This window comes from Piliocolobus tephrosceles, chromosome 10 (assembly GCF_002776525.5).
Source record: "Piliocolobus tephrosceles isolate RC106 chromosome 10, ASM277652v3, whole genome shotgun sequence".
Classification (NCBI taxonomy): Eukaryota; Metazoa; Chordata; class Mammalia; order Primates; family Cercopithecidae; genus Piliocolobus; species Piliocolobus tephrosceles.
This window is the reverse complement of record NC_045443.1, coordinates 40,346,415-40,361,941: the sequence shown is the minus strand read 5'-3', so window position 1 is coordinate 40,361,941 and position 15,527 is coordinate 40,346,415. Positions and strand designations below refer to the sequence as shown.

The 15,527-nt window shown below is 34.7% G+C and overlaps 1 protein-coding gene across 1 annotated transcript in view; it reads left to right on the top strand.

Annotated features, from left to right (window-relative positions):
• The window catches only part of ADAMTS20 (ADAM metallopeptidase with thrombospondin type 1 motif 20), a 212,665-nt gene that overhangs the window by 107,942 nt on the left and 89,196 nt on the right, over positions 1-15,527 (top strand). The window contains exons 16-24 of the mRNA XM_023182839.2: positions 558-650; positions 4,093-4,265; positions 4,412-4,541; positions 9,461-9,587; positions 10,998-11,208; positions 11,341-11,505; positions 12,347-12,511; positions 13,377-13,496; positions 14,137-14,244. Of these exons, the coding sequence (XP_023038607.1) occupies positions 558-650; positions 4,093-4,265; positions 4,412-4,541; positions 9,461-9,587; positions 10,998-11,208; positions 11,341-11,505; positions 12,347-12,511; positions 13,377-13,496; positions 14,137-14,244 (1,292 nt within the window). The remainder of the gene's footprint in view (positions 1-557; positions 651-4,092; positions 4,266-4,411; positions 4,542-9,460; positions 9,588-10,997; positions 11,209-11,340; positions 11,506-12,346; positions 12,512-13,376; positions 13,497-14,136; positions 14,245-15,527) is intronic.

Genomic DNA, 15,527 nt, shown 5'->3' with positions numbered 1-15,527 from the left:
GGATTCCTGCTTATACTATAAATAAAAGCTCAAGAAAAACTTGAGCTTTAAACTTTTTCTTTTTTATGATTTTTCAATAATGGAACTGAAAAATTTTATTATTTTGCTATTTACTGAGGCTGTGTGAACATATCATAGCAATTACCAATTATTTTAATATCTCCTGGACTTGTGAATTATATTTGAAATTCTCTATTTTTTTCCCAGTATAAAATACAAAAGCATTAACCAAGCTTAAAAGTGAATATGTGAACTAAGTGTCTCAAGAGCTAAAATACTAGCTTTATTCCATTCTATATTAAGAATATTAGAAGTAGGAAAAGATTAGGAAAAGTTAAGAATCTTAAACTCTGTTTCTAGACAACAACCACTTTTTCTCAATCTTCAGCAATTTGTGTAATGTACTGACTCAAAAGGAATAACCACTGTGAAATTTTGTAAAGACACAACAAAATTAAGTCTGACTATGGTATTCATATTTTTCATTAATTCAGCAGTAATAACCTCTGGGTCATCTGCTTTTTGTGAAATTTAACATATGTAAAATTATATTGCAGGTTATAATGTTGTTGTAAAGATTCCCGCAGGAGCAACAAACATTGACATTCGTCAGTACAGCTATTCTGGACAACCAGATGACAGTTACCTTGGTAAACATTTCTCATAAACAACAGCCAGTATGTGGCTCATTGCAATTTCATGGATGTCTGTAGTTTATGTAAATTCTTGGAAGGCAACAAGAGTCCCTTTAGCAAACATGCAATTTCATTTCATACTGAGCTTAGGGCTCCCTATACATATGTTCTTAAGCAGTCCAAAATGTATTACTTAAAAAAAAAACTTAATGAAATTCTGAACAATAATTTGTCTTCAGTTTTTTTCTCATGTAAGTAGTTTAGATAACCAGAAGTTATATTCAATTAGTTGCATGTGTATTTAGAATAAAATACTCTTCTATCATTTTGTCTAACATTAGTTATAGAATTCTTTGGGGTTAAGTGTTTTAAATAATTTTCTTAATTTTTTTTTTTTTTTTTTTTACTATGTAGCTAAAGTATTTAAATACAGTTTTTTAAAAGCTCTTGCATTTAGAAAAGTTAGAAAAAGAACTGTGGTTTCACATTTTTATATGTTAATGAATATAGTCACAGTATATTTTCTGTTAGCTATTTCTAAAGTATAAACTTAATTTATGTTATTTATTTTTAGAAATTAGCTTTCAGGCTTAAAGAATTTCACTTTAGACACAAATAGGAAAAGGATGCTTTAAAAATCTTTTCCTTCTGCCTTGAAATATCTTAATAGTGAGTTATCTATAATTCACCAAGCTGGAGTAGGTAGGTAATGGTGCAGAGCTGATATTGAGAAAGCAGCTGCTGTACATTAATAAGATGCAGACTATTGACTCAAATAATTAACCTATGTAACTGGCAATCTGAATCTATAATGAACAGCCTATCTCAGGAATTGCATTTGGAACTATAAAGTCAAATGTAAAGGGAACAACTCCTTAATGGGTACAAGGTTTCCTTTTGGGGTGAACAGGTTTTGAAACTAGATAGAGGTGATGGTTGTACGTCATTGTGAATACACTAAATGCCATTGAATTGTTCATTTAACGATGGTTAATTTTGTATCAGTTTCACTTCAATAAAAAATGCAAAATATTTTATTAAAATCAAGTGTAAATAGTTAGAATTATTAGCCTTTTACATGTAGTTGAAATTCTTTTCCTCATGCTAAAAATATTACTTCAGTACATATACATAGATATATGCTACCATATTGGAAATAAATAATTTAATAGATATCTCTTAGATTCCAAATGTAGACAAATATATCAATCTGGGACTGGATCACAGGTTCTTCTCAACTTTAAAAGTTAGAAATGTTGGCCGTGCATGGTGGCTCACGCCTGTAATCCCAGCACTTTGGGAGGTCAAGGCAGGCGGATTACCTGAGGTCAGGAGTTTGAGACCAGCCTGACCAACATGGCAAAACACCGTCTCTACTAAAAGTACAAAAATTAGCTGGGCATGGTGGCAGGTGCTTGTAACCCCAGCTACTCGGGAGGCTGAGGCAGGAGAATCGCTTGAATCCAGGGGGTGGAGGTTGCAGTGAGCTGAAATTGTGCCATTACACTCCAGCCTGGGCAACAAGAGCAAAACTCTATCTCAAAAAAAAAAAAAAAAAAAAAAAGAAAGAAATGCTCACCAATAAAGTATCAGTATACTTTTTGAGAGCATTATAAATGGAAATACCTAAGTCGAAGTGAGTAAAATAGACGTGTGATGTGAATAGAAGGAATTTTAAAAACATTTATATTTATGAAGTTTGGTAACTAAAAGTAGGGAAATGTGTAGTTTTTTTTTTTTCTAAGCCAGTAAGGTTTTGTTTATTTCCCTTAGGTTTAACAGAACCAATAATCCCTTAAATAGACCTAGCCACATCTGATAAAGCACAGATTCTTAAATAGAGGAATTTCTATGTCACAGACTAAATATAGAACTTTGTTTGTTCCTCACTGAATTCAGTGTAATTCATAAAGACAGTTATACTAGTCCACATATACACAGAAATACCAAATTTATTTTACAATAATACCTTAAATATTGCTTTTTCAGAGGGGTGTTGTATTTATATTAGGAAGTTTAGCCATAGATAATTGTGTGCTTTCGGTGAGGTTTCCTGGAATGCCAAACAAATGTTTTCTGAAAAGGTTATTCTTCCACTGAAAAGTATAACTTAAGTAAAGCAAACAAAAAAGTATTTGATTAATATGGGGGTTCTTGTAGTGTAAAATTTTAGATATTACACATCCTCTTGAAAATTAAAAATAAATAGCACAGTACTTTACAATTCACATGCCTACAAACATTTTTCAAACTCTATCCTGACTAAAAGACTGAAATAGAAATTTTTATTATTTCTATTACGCAGTTTAGGAAACTGAGTATGAGGTTTGTCCAAGATTACATAGACATTAATTGCAACAACTTAAACTTAAATCCATTGTTTTAACCCCACATTCATTTCTTTTTACTACTGCATGATTGTGGGTGACATGTAATTTTATATTTAAAAAGTAACATTTCTAATACATACTATATAATTGTCTTATTTATTTGTATATATAATACATAAATAAATACACACATATACATATTCTATAGGCATATATTAATGTCTGTCACTGGGAAAAAGAGAACAAGAAGGGGACATGAACAGAGAGGGAAATAGAAGTATTATTCTGAAAAGCAGATATCCACGTAGGTATTAACAGGGATACAGGGCTTTTCTATGAAAGATCTAGACGATTGTGTAGAGAATGGCATAGTCATTGCATGGCCTTCTAGAATGTTGACCCTAGAGTTTTAAAGCTTTGTACCTTTTTTCTAAGATAGGCATAAATGGAATGATGCAGCAGTCTGGCTGCTCCTTCTTTCCCTACCATTGATGACCAGGATGATTGAACTAATCTGTCTGCTGGGATCATGACTTCTTTCTGCTTTCCCACTTCTTGTTCTGAAGCTACATGCCTCATGAAAGAAGATGACCATCTGAGATATAAACGTATAGAGTGAACTTATTTTAATATCTTTGGCTGATATGCTGAAGTTACCCAACTTATTGATAAAATCCCACATTACAGTAAAATAAAGTTTATTTCCTCAACATTAATTTACATTTGCATTCTTTAATTTCAAAAAAGGATTTGAACTTTAAAAGTTAAACAAGTCCAGACTCGGTTGCTCACGCCTGTAATCCTAGCACTTGACAGGCCGAGGCGGGTGGATCACTTGAGGTCAGGAGTTCGAGACCAGCCTGGCCAACATGGCGAAACCCCATCTCTACTAAAAATACAAAAATTAGCTGGGCGTGGTGGTGCATGCCTGTAATCCCAGCTACTGAGGAGGCTGAGGCAAGAGAATTGCTTGAACCCAAGAAGCGGAGGTTGCAGTGAGCCGATATCGTGCCACTGCACTCTAGCCTGGGAGATAGAGCAAGACTCCATCTCAAAAAAAAAAAAAAAGTTAAACAAGTATTTTCTGTATTGTTGATTGGTGTCACTATTTCATTATTCTTTTACAGCATTATCTGACGCTGAAGGGAATTTTCTTTTCAATGGAAATTTTGTTCTAAGTAGATCAAAGAAAGAAGTCAATGTGCAAGGAACAAGAACTATTATTGAATACAGTGGATCAAACAACTCAGTTGAAAGAATTAATAGTACTAATCGACAAGAGAAAGAACTTATTTTGCAGGTAAATTCTCAGTTATCAATAATAACACTTAAATTTAATTATATTAGTAAACTACTGGTTAAATGCTTAACGTTATCAAATACAAAATGATGTCTTAAGAATATTTTTTATGAATTAATTGTACGTTCTTTTGTGTTCTTATTGAGGTGTTATGTGTGGGTAATTTATACAACCCTGATGTACGTTATTCCTTCAATATCCCTTTGGAAGAGAGGAGCGACCTGTTCACATGGGACCCCTATGGACCATGGGAAGGCTGTACCAAAATGTGTCAAGGTACGCTGGCATTCAATAAGGGACAAAAGATTGACTGTGCATTCTGTCGTCATTTTGGGTACTTTTGAGTCTTTGCTGCCTATGGACTCCTCCCCACTGTCCATATGCATATCCCACACTGACATATAAAGGTTTTCAGTCTTGTTTTCCTTTCTACTTTTTTCACTAATTCTTTCTGTTTCTTACACTTAACAGCACTATTTAATGTTACTGTTTTCACCCTTCTCTGTCTATTACTGTTCTTTTACTTTCCCATTCTTGTTCTCTTTTTCACAGCCACAGAAAGTTTCTCTAACTTATATATATCCTGCTTCCTGGTGAAATAGTTGTGTTTTCTTCCACTCCTCTCCACACAGTCTTTCTCAACAACTTGGCTTCCTCTTTTATTGTTGAGATAACAAACATTCTTTCATCTTTTTATTTTCTTTCCCTGACCAGTAGAAAGTATAATTATGTAGATGACATGAAAAATGAAAAGAAAAAGAGTGAGAAAAGGAGCAGAGTGGGAACAGCAGGGCAATTTGTAGAGGGAAAAAAAGTGGGAAGACTAGAGTCTGCAGTCTGTAATTATGAATATTTAATTGTGTAATATTGTGTTCAATGCAGTAAGTATTTATTGAGGGAATACATTCAGATTATCCCAATTCTGCATTCAAGTTTTATTCTAGTGCTTGAAACAGGTGCATGAATATATATGTTAATTTATTAATAAAATGGTAAATATAGTACTATAAATATGCACAGTGTGGACCTAAGAAAAGGTGGAGGGAACAGTTTTTGAGGAGATTGCAGCTGACGAGAGAGAATTTTGTGTAGAATGGAAGAAAAGTCTTCATGAAGAATAGAGAAACAGTTTGGGAATTAGGGCATGAGTGGGTCAGGGCAAAGGAAGCTCAGAACCATGTGGAGATGAGCTTATCATAGAAAGTAGACAGCCAGAGCCGATGACAAAAGATGGTGAGAATGTAAAGAACAGTCTACCATCTGACCTGACGAGGTGCCAAAGGAACTGTGGTGCCCTATTCAAGAAGAGGCACAGTCTTGGTCCTGTGGCATCTAGACAGTGCTTCCCAGAATGATTTCATGGGAACAATTGTTTCTGTTTTAGCAGTGTCTCAGTCGAGGGATACAAGAATATGATGCGACATAGACTGGTATAAATGCTAGAGTAGAAAACACAGAGCTTTGGTTAACATAGAAGGAAGAATTTTCGACAGAAAGGTCCTGCATATCCTTTTAGAAGATAATTGGAATTTGGGGAGCTGGGATCAGCATTCCAACTTGAGTGGGTAAGCTCGTCTGTGACCAAGGATATGGGGAGTTAGAAGGAGAAATTCCAGCAACAGGAGAATGAAAGAACATTTTAAAATGCAGTGAACACACCAAGAATAACAAGATTCAAAATGGAAGTTTGGACAAACGTGGTGAGAGATGATTTGGGAGTCCAAAGCAGGAGAGTTCTCTTAAACAATCATGTGCAGGGGAAAAGCAACTTACTTCTTTTACCACATAGTGAACTATGATTATGTTCCCCTTTTTTGTGTAATTTTTTTAGTTTCTCTGAAGTTAAAGTTAAATTCCCTCCATTTTGTTTGTTTCTGTGTACTGAAAGTTATCGGTCCTTAAACTTTTTGTCAGAACTATACATTTTGTCTTAATATTTTCAAGCATATTATAGAATCTATCAATTTGATTTTTCCTTCACTTTTTCTTTACCTCTGGCTACTGTGGCCCTCTTTTCTCTAATTTGTTCATGTTGCTTTTTAGGCTTGTTTAATGACTGTCATCTTGAGATTTCCCTTCGTTATTGTCCTGGGAATTCTCTTCAGTATTCTGTGTAGATTCCCTATTTTCTAAATCCTATCAATCCCTCTTTTTGATTTACTTCTTTCATTGGGTGGAACATATCCCTCAGTATTTTCTTGAGAAGAAAAGTAGATTTTTGAGACCTTTCATGTCTGAAAATGGCGTAACTATATTCTCATACTCGATCAGTAGTTCAACTGGTATAAATAGAGATTGTTTTTCTTTAGAATTTTGAAAGCCTTGTTTTCTGGCTTGTTTTCCAATTTCCTGTGCTTATACATGGCATGTTGTATTCTGAAAGTTTTGTGGATCCTCTCTTTAATTCTAGTGGTATGAAATTTCAGGACAATGTGCATTGATTTGTTTTTTTTTTTCATCTATTTTTCTAGGTAATTAAGATGCCATTCCAATTTAGAAACATAAATCTTTGTCTTGATAAATTTTATCATGTTCTTAGATGACTTCCTCACATTAATTTTCTCTTTTATCTTTGGGAAACTAGTATTATTTGGGTGTTCACATTCCTAAACTGCTATTAATTTTCTAATTTTTTCTCTCAATTTCATTGTTTTCTTAATGTTTCTTCTCATAACGTCTTGCTTTTGTTTTATGAATGTACTGCCTTCTATCATATCTATGAGTGTATTAATCATAGTCCTTAAGTTTTCTTCTGCTCCCTCACTTACACGCGTTTCATCCTAGTTCTATTTTGTTTTTGTTCATTTTACTTTTTTCGTGTGTGTTAGAGGCTTTCCTAAAATGTCTACTGATCTTGTGCTGTTTGTTCATATTTTAAAAGTACTAAAATTCTGATTGAAAGTCCTCTGTGGGTCACACAAGTTAACTAGAAGTTTCATTATAGAGTAACTTGGTCATTAAGTAGCCCTCTCTTATGTCATTGGAGAGAAATCTCAAATGTTATTGTCAGTTGATCTTTTTTCTTGAGTTAAACAGTCCTGCAAGAGAGGAATTCTCTCATCTTCTGATTGTCATGAGGGTGCTATGGGATAACAGAAGTTGGCATGGTGCCAGCAGGAGATTGCGAACTGAATGGGCTGGGATCACATCATTAAGTGTGGGGAACTTTACTTAGCCACCTTGTTTCAGTAGAGTGTGTTCCCACCTTTTCTCAGCTGTGTCTTATGCCCTCAAATTTGCTTTTTGTAGAGCTATGCTGTGCAATATGGTAGCCAGTAGCCACATGTGGCTAATCTATTGAAATGTGCTTTAAGTGTTAAATACATATTAAATCTGGAAATCTTAGAATGAAAAAAGAATGTAAAATATATTATTAATAATTTTATATTGATATGTTCAAATGATCATATTTTAAATATTTGGGGCTAAACATGAAGGTTACGAAAAATAATTTAGCTTTTTTTTTTTTTTAACATGACTACTAGAAAATATACAGTTCCAGATGTGATTCACATTCTGCTTTCGTTGAACAGTGCTGCTCTCAACTAGGAAGCTAGTAGTCTAACTGTTCTTTTTAAATACTTTTCAATTAATTCTTTATTATTTCAAGCCTACCCCTCACACATTAACCCTGTCAGAGGAACCTGCTATTTTCCATTCCTGGGCCTTTCTTGGGTTCTGTGTCATGAATGATTTGTTTGTTATTTACTTTTCCACTTTGCAGGCTTAGGTTTCATCTTCCTTGGTTCTGTTAAATAGTTATTTCCATCTACTTTTCATATTCAAAATTTCCTTTTCTTGCTGTTTTTTTTCTTTTCTTTTTTTGTTCTTTTAGGTTTGCGCCTTTTCAGAATTTCTCATAGTTATTTCAAAAGATATTTAGGAAGGAGCAGAGATAACATATATGATCATATTTAGTTAAGTGGAAGCACAAAGTTGAACTTTGATAAAACAGAAATTTGTTCATGTCACTGACTGCTTAAACTCTTTACTGTCTCCTCATTGCAGAAAGCATAAAGTTCAAATGAGTCTGGTCAGTTATGACTGCTTCTCTTAGTTTGCTTTTGCTGTAGTTATCCTGCGTGCAAACAACCACCAAATCTTAATGACTTGGAACAATAAAGGTTTATTTATTGCTCATATCATGTTTTGGCTGCTAATTTGCTATGGCTCTACTCCAACTCGGTATCTGTGCCCATGTTTTTTTTTTTTTTTTAAATAGACTTTATTTTTTTAGAGAAGTTATAGGTTTACTGAAAAATTGAGTAGAAAGTACAGAAAGTTTGCATATTTATCCATCTTCCCTCCGCCATTCTCCTCCACACTCCTCTATTATTAACATCTTGCATTAGTGTGGCACATTTGTGCAATTGATGAGCCAATTTTGATGCATTATTATTAACTAAACTCCATAGTTTACATTAAAGTTTACTATTTGTGTAAAAATTCTCTGGGTTTGACAAATGTATAATGACATGTATTCACCAATATAATATCATACATAGTAGTTTCACTGCCCTAAAAATCTCTTGTGCTTCATCTATTTATTCTTCCTTCCTTCCCCCACAACCAGTGACAAACACTGATCTTTTTGTCGTCTATGCCTTTTTCTTTCATGATTCCAGGCAGAAAGATCAGCTCTATCTGGGAAATGGGAGGCAGAGGGTAAAAGGAAAGAGAGCTGGGTGGGACTGGAATAGGTCATATTCCTTTTCAGTCAGTTGATAAAAAGCCTGATGCCGATGGACAGGAAAGAGTTCTTCCCCTACAGGAAGCTACTATAACATTGTAGCAATAGAGATGTGTAATCCTCTTGCAGGGAAAGGGGAGGTAGCTGAGGAAGCTGATGGATGACAGTACTATAGTGTACTGTATAGCAACAGCATTGTCCTCGGCTACTCAATCACCAACAACCACTCTATCCCACTGTAGTGAATTTCTTTTTACTCCAATGCCTGTCCCATCTTCTGTACATCTCTTCATTAAGCAAACTCCTCAGTCATTCAGGATTCAGCTTACTTATTATAAAAAGTCATTCCTCACTAGATTAATATACTGGTATATCCTGTATGTTGCATTGGAGATTTTTACTTGCTTAGCTGACTCCTTTAAGCTATTAGCAGAATTACATAACTATGGAACATCTAACTGTGAATTTTTCTTTCGTTTTTTATTTTCATTTGACTTTGGCCAAGGTCTTCAGCGAAGAAAAATAACTTGCATACATAAGAGTGATCATAGTGTTGTGTCTGATCAAAAATGTGACCAATTGCCACTTCCATCATTTGTTACTCAAAGTTGCAATACAGACTGTGAACTAAGGTAAAAAAGAAATAATATGTAATATAACCAGATTAATAAGTGAGCTAAGATTAAAATGTCTAACACAGTGACTGACACAGAGTGGACATATAATTATTACTCATCATCTGCCCTGCCATGAAAAAATTTCAGGCTCACTAATTTATAGTAAAACTCAGTACATGATGATTTGAATTTTCATTCATAGTATTTTCTGAATACCGGTATATAGGCCTCAACATTTTGTGTAGAAAAAGATTGCAATGTTGTCTGCAAAATAAATACAAGTAAATTGTAATCTGAAAATGGATGATTTAAAGGTCTGAAACAATAAATTTTGTAGCATGATTCGTTATTTTCCACTGAATTAATGAACCAGTAAACTTCTGAAGTTTGGGAATTGGAGAAATCAAATTGATTGATTTCCTTGATATTCTATCAGTATTTTGTCCATTAAACTTCAGGGAAATTGATCCTAGATCATGACAGGAAGCTTATACTTCTAATTTAAATTTCTTGTTATTTGGGTTTTGTGTGTGTGTGTGTGCATGTGTGTGTGTGCATGATTGGTCTTGGAGTGACATGGTATACAATGAGTCCATCTATCATATTTATACATTTATTTTCAGCATTGTAGCAGGTACCTTTTAACATTCAGGTATGGCCAGAACCTCTTTCACTTGATGAGAATTTCTATATATTTATGGTGTTGTTTGACGACATAGCAAAAGCACAGTAGTAGAACTGCCTGTGTAAGTTGGATCCACTACATAGTAGTAAAAGGAAGTACAGTGAAATTCTTGAAATGCAATTAGGGATGGAAATGAATTTCATGAATTCTGTGCTTTGTTATTCGGGTGCCCTCACATTGATGAATGCTAGACTACAATTGGGATAATTTGGCTATAACTAACATTTTTACTTGTGGAAAACATGTTTTCCCTGGAACCATGTCTAAATATAGATTACATGAATTATTGAGAAAGTGTGGTGTACTTTACAAAAATTAGTTAACTTTTTAAATGCTTTATTTTTATCGATGTAGTCAAATTCCTAGACATTCCCTGGTCATAAAATCAAAATACTTATAGAGGTATTTCATAGGGAGAAACTACCTGATTGGGAGTCAGATATATGCAGTTATTGTCTTAAATCTGCTGCTAAGTAATTGGGTAATCAGGATCTAAACCAGTTGTTTTCAAAGGTTTTTGAGGAAGCCTGGGGTTCCTTAGATGCACCTCCAAAGCTGCCACCAAATGCTGGCATGAGGTCAGTAGTATAATGCTGGCTTCCTGGCTCCAGACTGGTTTTGTTTTTTTGGTGGTTTGTCCATCAACTCTCAGAATTTTAAAAACTGAATGCATGAGTGTCTCTGAACCTGTTTTTAATTACATAATATACCTCCTAAGTATAATAATATATTTTTTCAAGGTGGCATATTATTGGCAAAAGTGAATGTTCAACCCAATGTGGTCAAGGATATAGAACCTTGGACATCCATTGCATGAAGTATTCCATTCATAAAGGACAGACTGTTCAAGTGGATGACCACTACTGTGGTGACCAACTTAAACCTCCTACCCGAGAACTATGCCGTGGTAACTGTGTCTTCACAAGATGGCATTTTTCAGAATGGTCTCAGGTACAATAAAAATGATTGCTTAAAAAAAGTTGCCCTTTTTTTCTAATTACATATTTATGTTACTCTAAAGTACAATTTTGTTGAAAATCTGATTTTTTTCCATTAGTTACCACTTTCTTTTTCTAAAATCAGTGTTCCAGGAGTTGTGGAGGAGGGGAAAGGTCTCGAGAATCTTATTGTATGAATAACTTTGGCCATCGTCTTGCTGACAATAAATGCCAAGAACTGTCCCGAGTGACAAGAGAGAATTGCAATGAATTTTCCTGTCCCAGTTGGGCTGCCAGTGAATGGAGTGAGGTACATTAAACACATGAGGCTTGGAACTATTAAAATATGGTGTTAGTACAGCTTTGTAATCTAAGACTTTACAAAATTTAAAAGTGCTTAAATTTATTTCATCATTTTGTAAATAACTATTATCAAAGCAATCAGAAATTTACAAGACAGACCAGGCACACACTACCTCATGCCTGTAATACCAGCACTTTGGGAAGCTGAGGTGGGAAGATTGCTTGAGCTCAGATGTTCGAGACCAGCCTGAGCAACATAGTGAAACTTAGTGGGGTGTGGCAACACCTGTGGTCCCAGCTACTCGGGAGGCTAAGGTGGGAGGATTGCTTGAGTCTGGGAAGTGGAGGTATCAGTGAGCAGAGACCACAGTAAGCTGAAGTAAGCTGAGATTGGCCACTGCACTCCAGCATGGGTGACAGGGGGGAACTATTGAACAAAAAAAAAAAAAAAAAAAAAAAAAAGGAAATGTACAAGATAGTTTGTCATTATACTATTTACTTATACTATTTACAATATCTGACTAACAATAACACTAACTGATATTTAATCTATAACCCTTTGCATAAGAAAGTGCCAGGGTCCACAGCAGCCTGGAATGAATACTTATTGTAAGGTTAGTTTTGCACCTTTGTTTCTAGGATAAATGGATGTTTCAGTGGGAATTAGCAGCAGAAGTTAGGAGCAGGCTGATTTTACCCAATGAATATTTCTGGAGGAGTGAGGGAAAATGCATTTGGGAATGGTTTTTCAACTGTGTTTTCCTATGCAAATTGATCGTTGCATCATTTTAAGGCATTTGTGTTGACTAATGCTACAAATAAATAATGATCAGTTGTCTTCTTAACAGTGCCTTGTTACATGTGGTAAAGGAATAAAGCAGCGGCAGGTATGGTGTCAGCTGAATGAAGATCACTTGAGTGATGGCTTCTGTAACTCAAGTACCAAACCTGAATCTCTGAGTCCATGTGAACTTCATACATGTGCTTCCTGGCAAGTAGGACCATGGGGACCTGTGAGTATATGATACGGGTTTTTCTAATTTGGTCTATCTTTACAGAATAACACAAAAGTTGTGTTATATTTACTCCTCCCTTAGTGGATGCAATGGAATTTGGCTTGATTTATTAAAAAAACAACAACACTGAAATGTGAACCTTTATGTGTAACATGTTGACAGTACTGCTAATTTTGCTGTAATAAATATTTCAGCTTTGCTTATGAACTCCCTTTTGTTAATCAAAATGCTACAGACTTTATGCTTTTATCAGCTTTATTTAGATTATAAATATTTTCATCTCTATGTCTGCATTGATATCTTTATTGTTTTTAGGATAGGCATTGTTTAGATGTTTTGCTGAACAGGCAGCTAGGAGTCTGCAGGATGAGCAATGATCAGGCTGGATGAGGATGGAGTAGCTTATTATTCTGCAGAGGTTGCCACAATTGACAGGAAGCCTTCTCTCATTTTCCCTTTAACTTTATCATATGCTGTTCCTTCTTTGTCTCTTTAAAATTTACTTAGTATATTAAATGACATGCATACACTAGGTGGTGTTTGAAAAGTATTTAGTTTCCTTAAATCATATTGACTGTTTCTAAAAAATCAGGCCTATATTTATATTTTTATATGACAACTTTTTAGGATGCATTAATTGTTGTACAGTTTGGTTAACTTCAATATTTGACTGGCATTTAATAAATTTGAATAAATATGCATATTTATTGACTTTGCTCTTTTTAAGTCTTAAATCTAAAATAAAGGACTGATAAAAAGATTATTGGAAGTATATTATTAACAGGGTATTCGTTAAGAAAATAGAAGTTTATGTAACTTTTGGAAAACAATGTTTTTTAAATATCTATTTATATTCTTTCAGTGCACAACGACATGTGGACATGGGTATCAGATGCGAGATGTTAAATGTGTCAATGAGCTGGTTAGTGCAGTGTTAGAAGACACAGAATGCCATGAAGCTAGTCGCCCCAGCGACAGACAGGTAAAAAGAATCATGGTTTACAAACAAAAAGATTTACGAGACAGAAAGATTGTTGATGTGTTAAACATCAACATTTTAACTTTATACACCATGATTACTGATTTTTTCCCACTTAAACTTGTATGCCTTAAAAATGTGTATGTGAGAGAGAGAGGGAAAAAAATAGAATTTATTGTTCTTGGTTTTGCCAGCTTTGTAGCTTTATTAATGAAATTATTTTTTTACTCTTTATCTGCTGAGGGCTCACTCATTTAACTTGTGAATTTCAATTATTTGAACTAAAGAAGGAGTATATCTAGTATTATAAATATCATAAATTCTTAAAGTATATTGTGCTTTTTAAGGTAGAGTTCTGTGTCCATTCAGAATGTTTCAGCTGAGCAGTATTTTTAAAGGACTGATGCTCTTTTCCTTTTCAGCAATCAGACAGAATGGTCCAAACTTTAGGATTCAGTCATTATCCACTACGGACACTTGACAATACTGTAGTTAGTGCTTTTGAAGATGAAAACATTCATATTACCAATTTGTAATTTAGTATAGAACTGTTCTTGAGACATACAGAAGAAATGCAGTATTAGATTTTATACAAATCAGTCATTAATTAATGTTTTACGATATCCATTTTTCTTCTGAACAGAACTGTGTACTTACACCTTGCCCATTTATTTCTAAACTTAAGACCACTTCATTACCAACTGCTCTCATAGAAAAGATGGCACAATGGCGACATGGTTCTTGGACCCCAGTAAGTGAATTTCTTTAGTAGATACAGTGTTTCTATTATGGAGGCTTTTAGACATCAACAAAATGGTTGCTAGAGATTTCACAAATTAATGTATACATTTATTCTCAGGTATTTTGATGGTAGCAAAGAAGTATAGGGTTTAGAATTAGGAATTAATGGCTAAGTCCTTTGCCTTTCAAGAACTCTGTGTCTCTGGACAAGAAATTGAAGTTTTCTGAGTCTATTTTCTTTTTTTTTTTAAATTATTATACTATAAGTTCTAGGGTACATGTGCACAACGTGCAGGTTTGTTACACATGTATACTTGTGCCATGTTGGTGTGCTGCACCCATCAACTCGTCAGCACCCATCAACTTGTCATTTACATCAGGTATAACTCCCAATGCCATCCCTCCCTCCTTCCCCCTCCACACAATAGGCCCCGGTGTGTGATGTTCCCCTTCCTGTGTCCAAGTGATCTCATTGTTCAATTCCCACCTATGAGTGAGAACATGCGATCTTTGGTTTTCTGTTCTTGCAACAGTTTGCTGAGAATGATGGTTTCCAGCTGCATCCATGTGCCTACAAAGGACACAAACTCATCCTTTTTTATGGCTGCATAGTATTCCATGGTGTATATGTGCCACATTTTCTTTATCCAATCTGTCACTGGTGGACATTTGGATTGATTCCAAGTGTTTGCTATTGTGAGTAGTGCCATACGTGTGCATGTGTCTTTATAGCAGCATGATTTATAATCCTTTGGGTATATACCCAGTAATGGGGTGGCTGGGTCATACAGTATTTCTAGTTCTAGATCCTTGAGGAATCGCCATACTGTTTTCCAGAATGGTTGAACTAGTTTACGTTCCCACCAACAGTGTAAAACTGTTCCTATTTCTCCACATCCTCTCCAGCACCTGTTGTTTCCTGACTTTTTAATGATCACCATTATAACTGGTGTGAGATGGTATCTTGTTGTGGTTTTGATTTGCATTTCTCTGATGGTCAGTGATAATGAGCATTTTTTCATGTGTCTGTTGGCTGTGTGAATGTCTTCTTTTGAGAAATGTCTGTTCATATTATTTGCCCACTTTTTGATGGGGTTGTTTGTTTTTCTCTTGTAAATTTGTTTGAGTTCTTTGTAGGTTCTGGATATTAGCCCTTTGTCAGATGAGTAGATTGCAAAAATTTTCTCCCATTCTGTAGGTTGCCTGTTCACTCTGATGGTAGTTTCTTTTGCTGTGCAGAAGCTCTTCAGTTTAATCATATCCCATTTGTCAATTTTGGCTTTTGCTGCCATT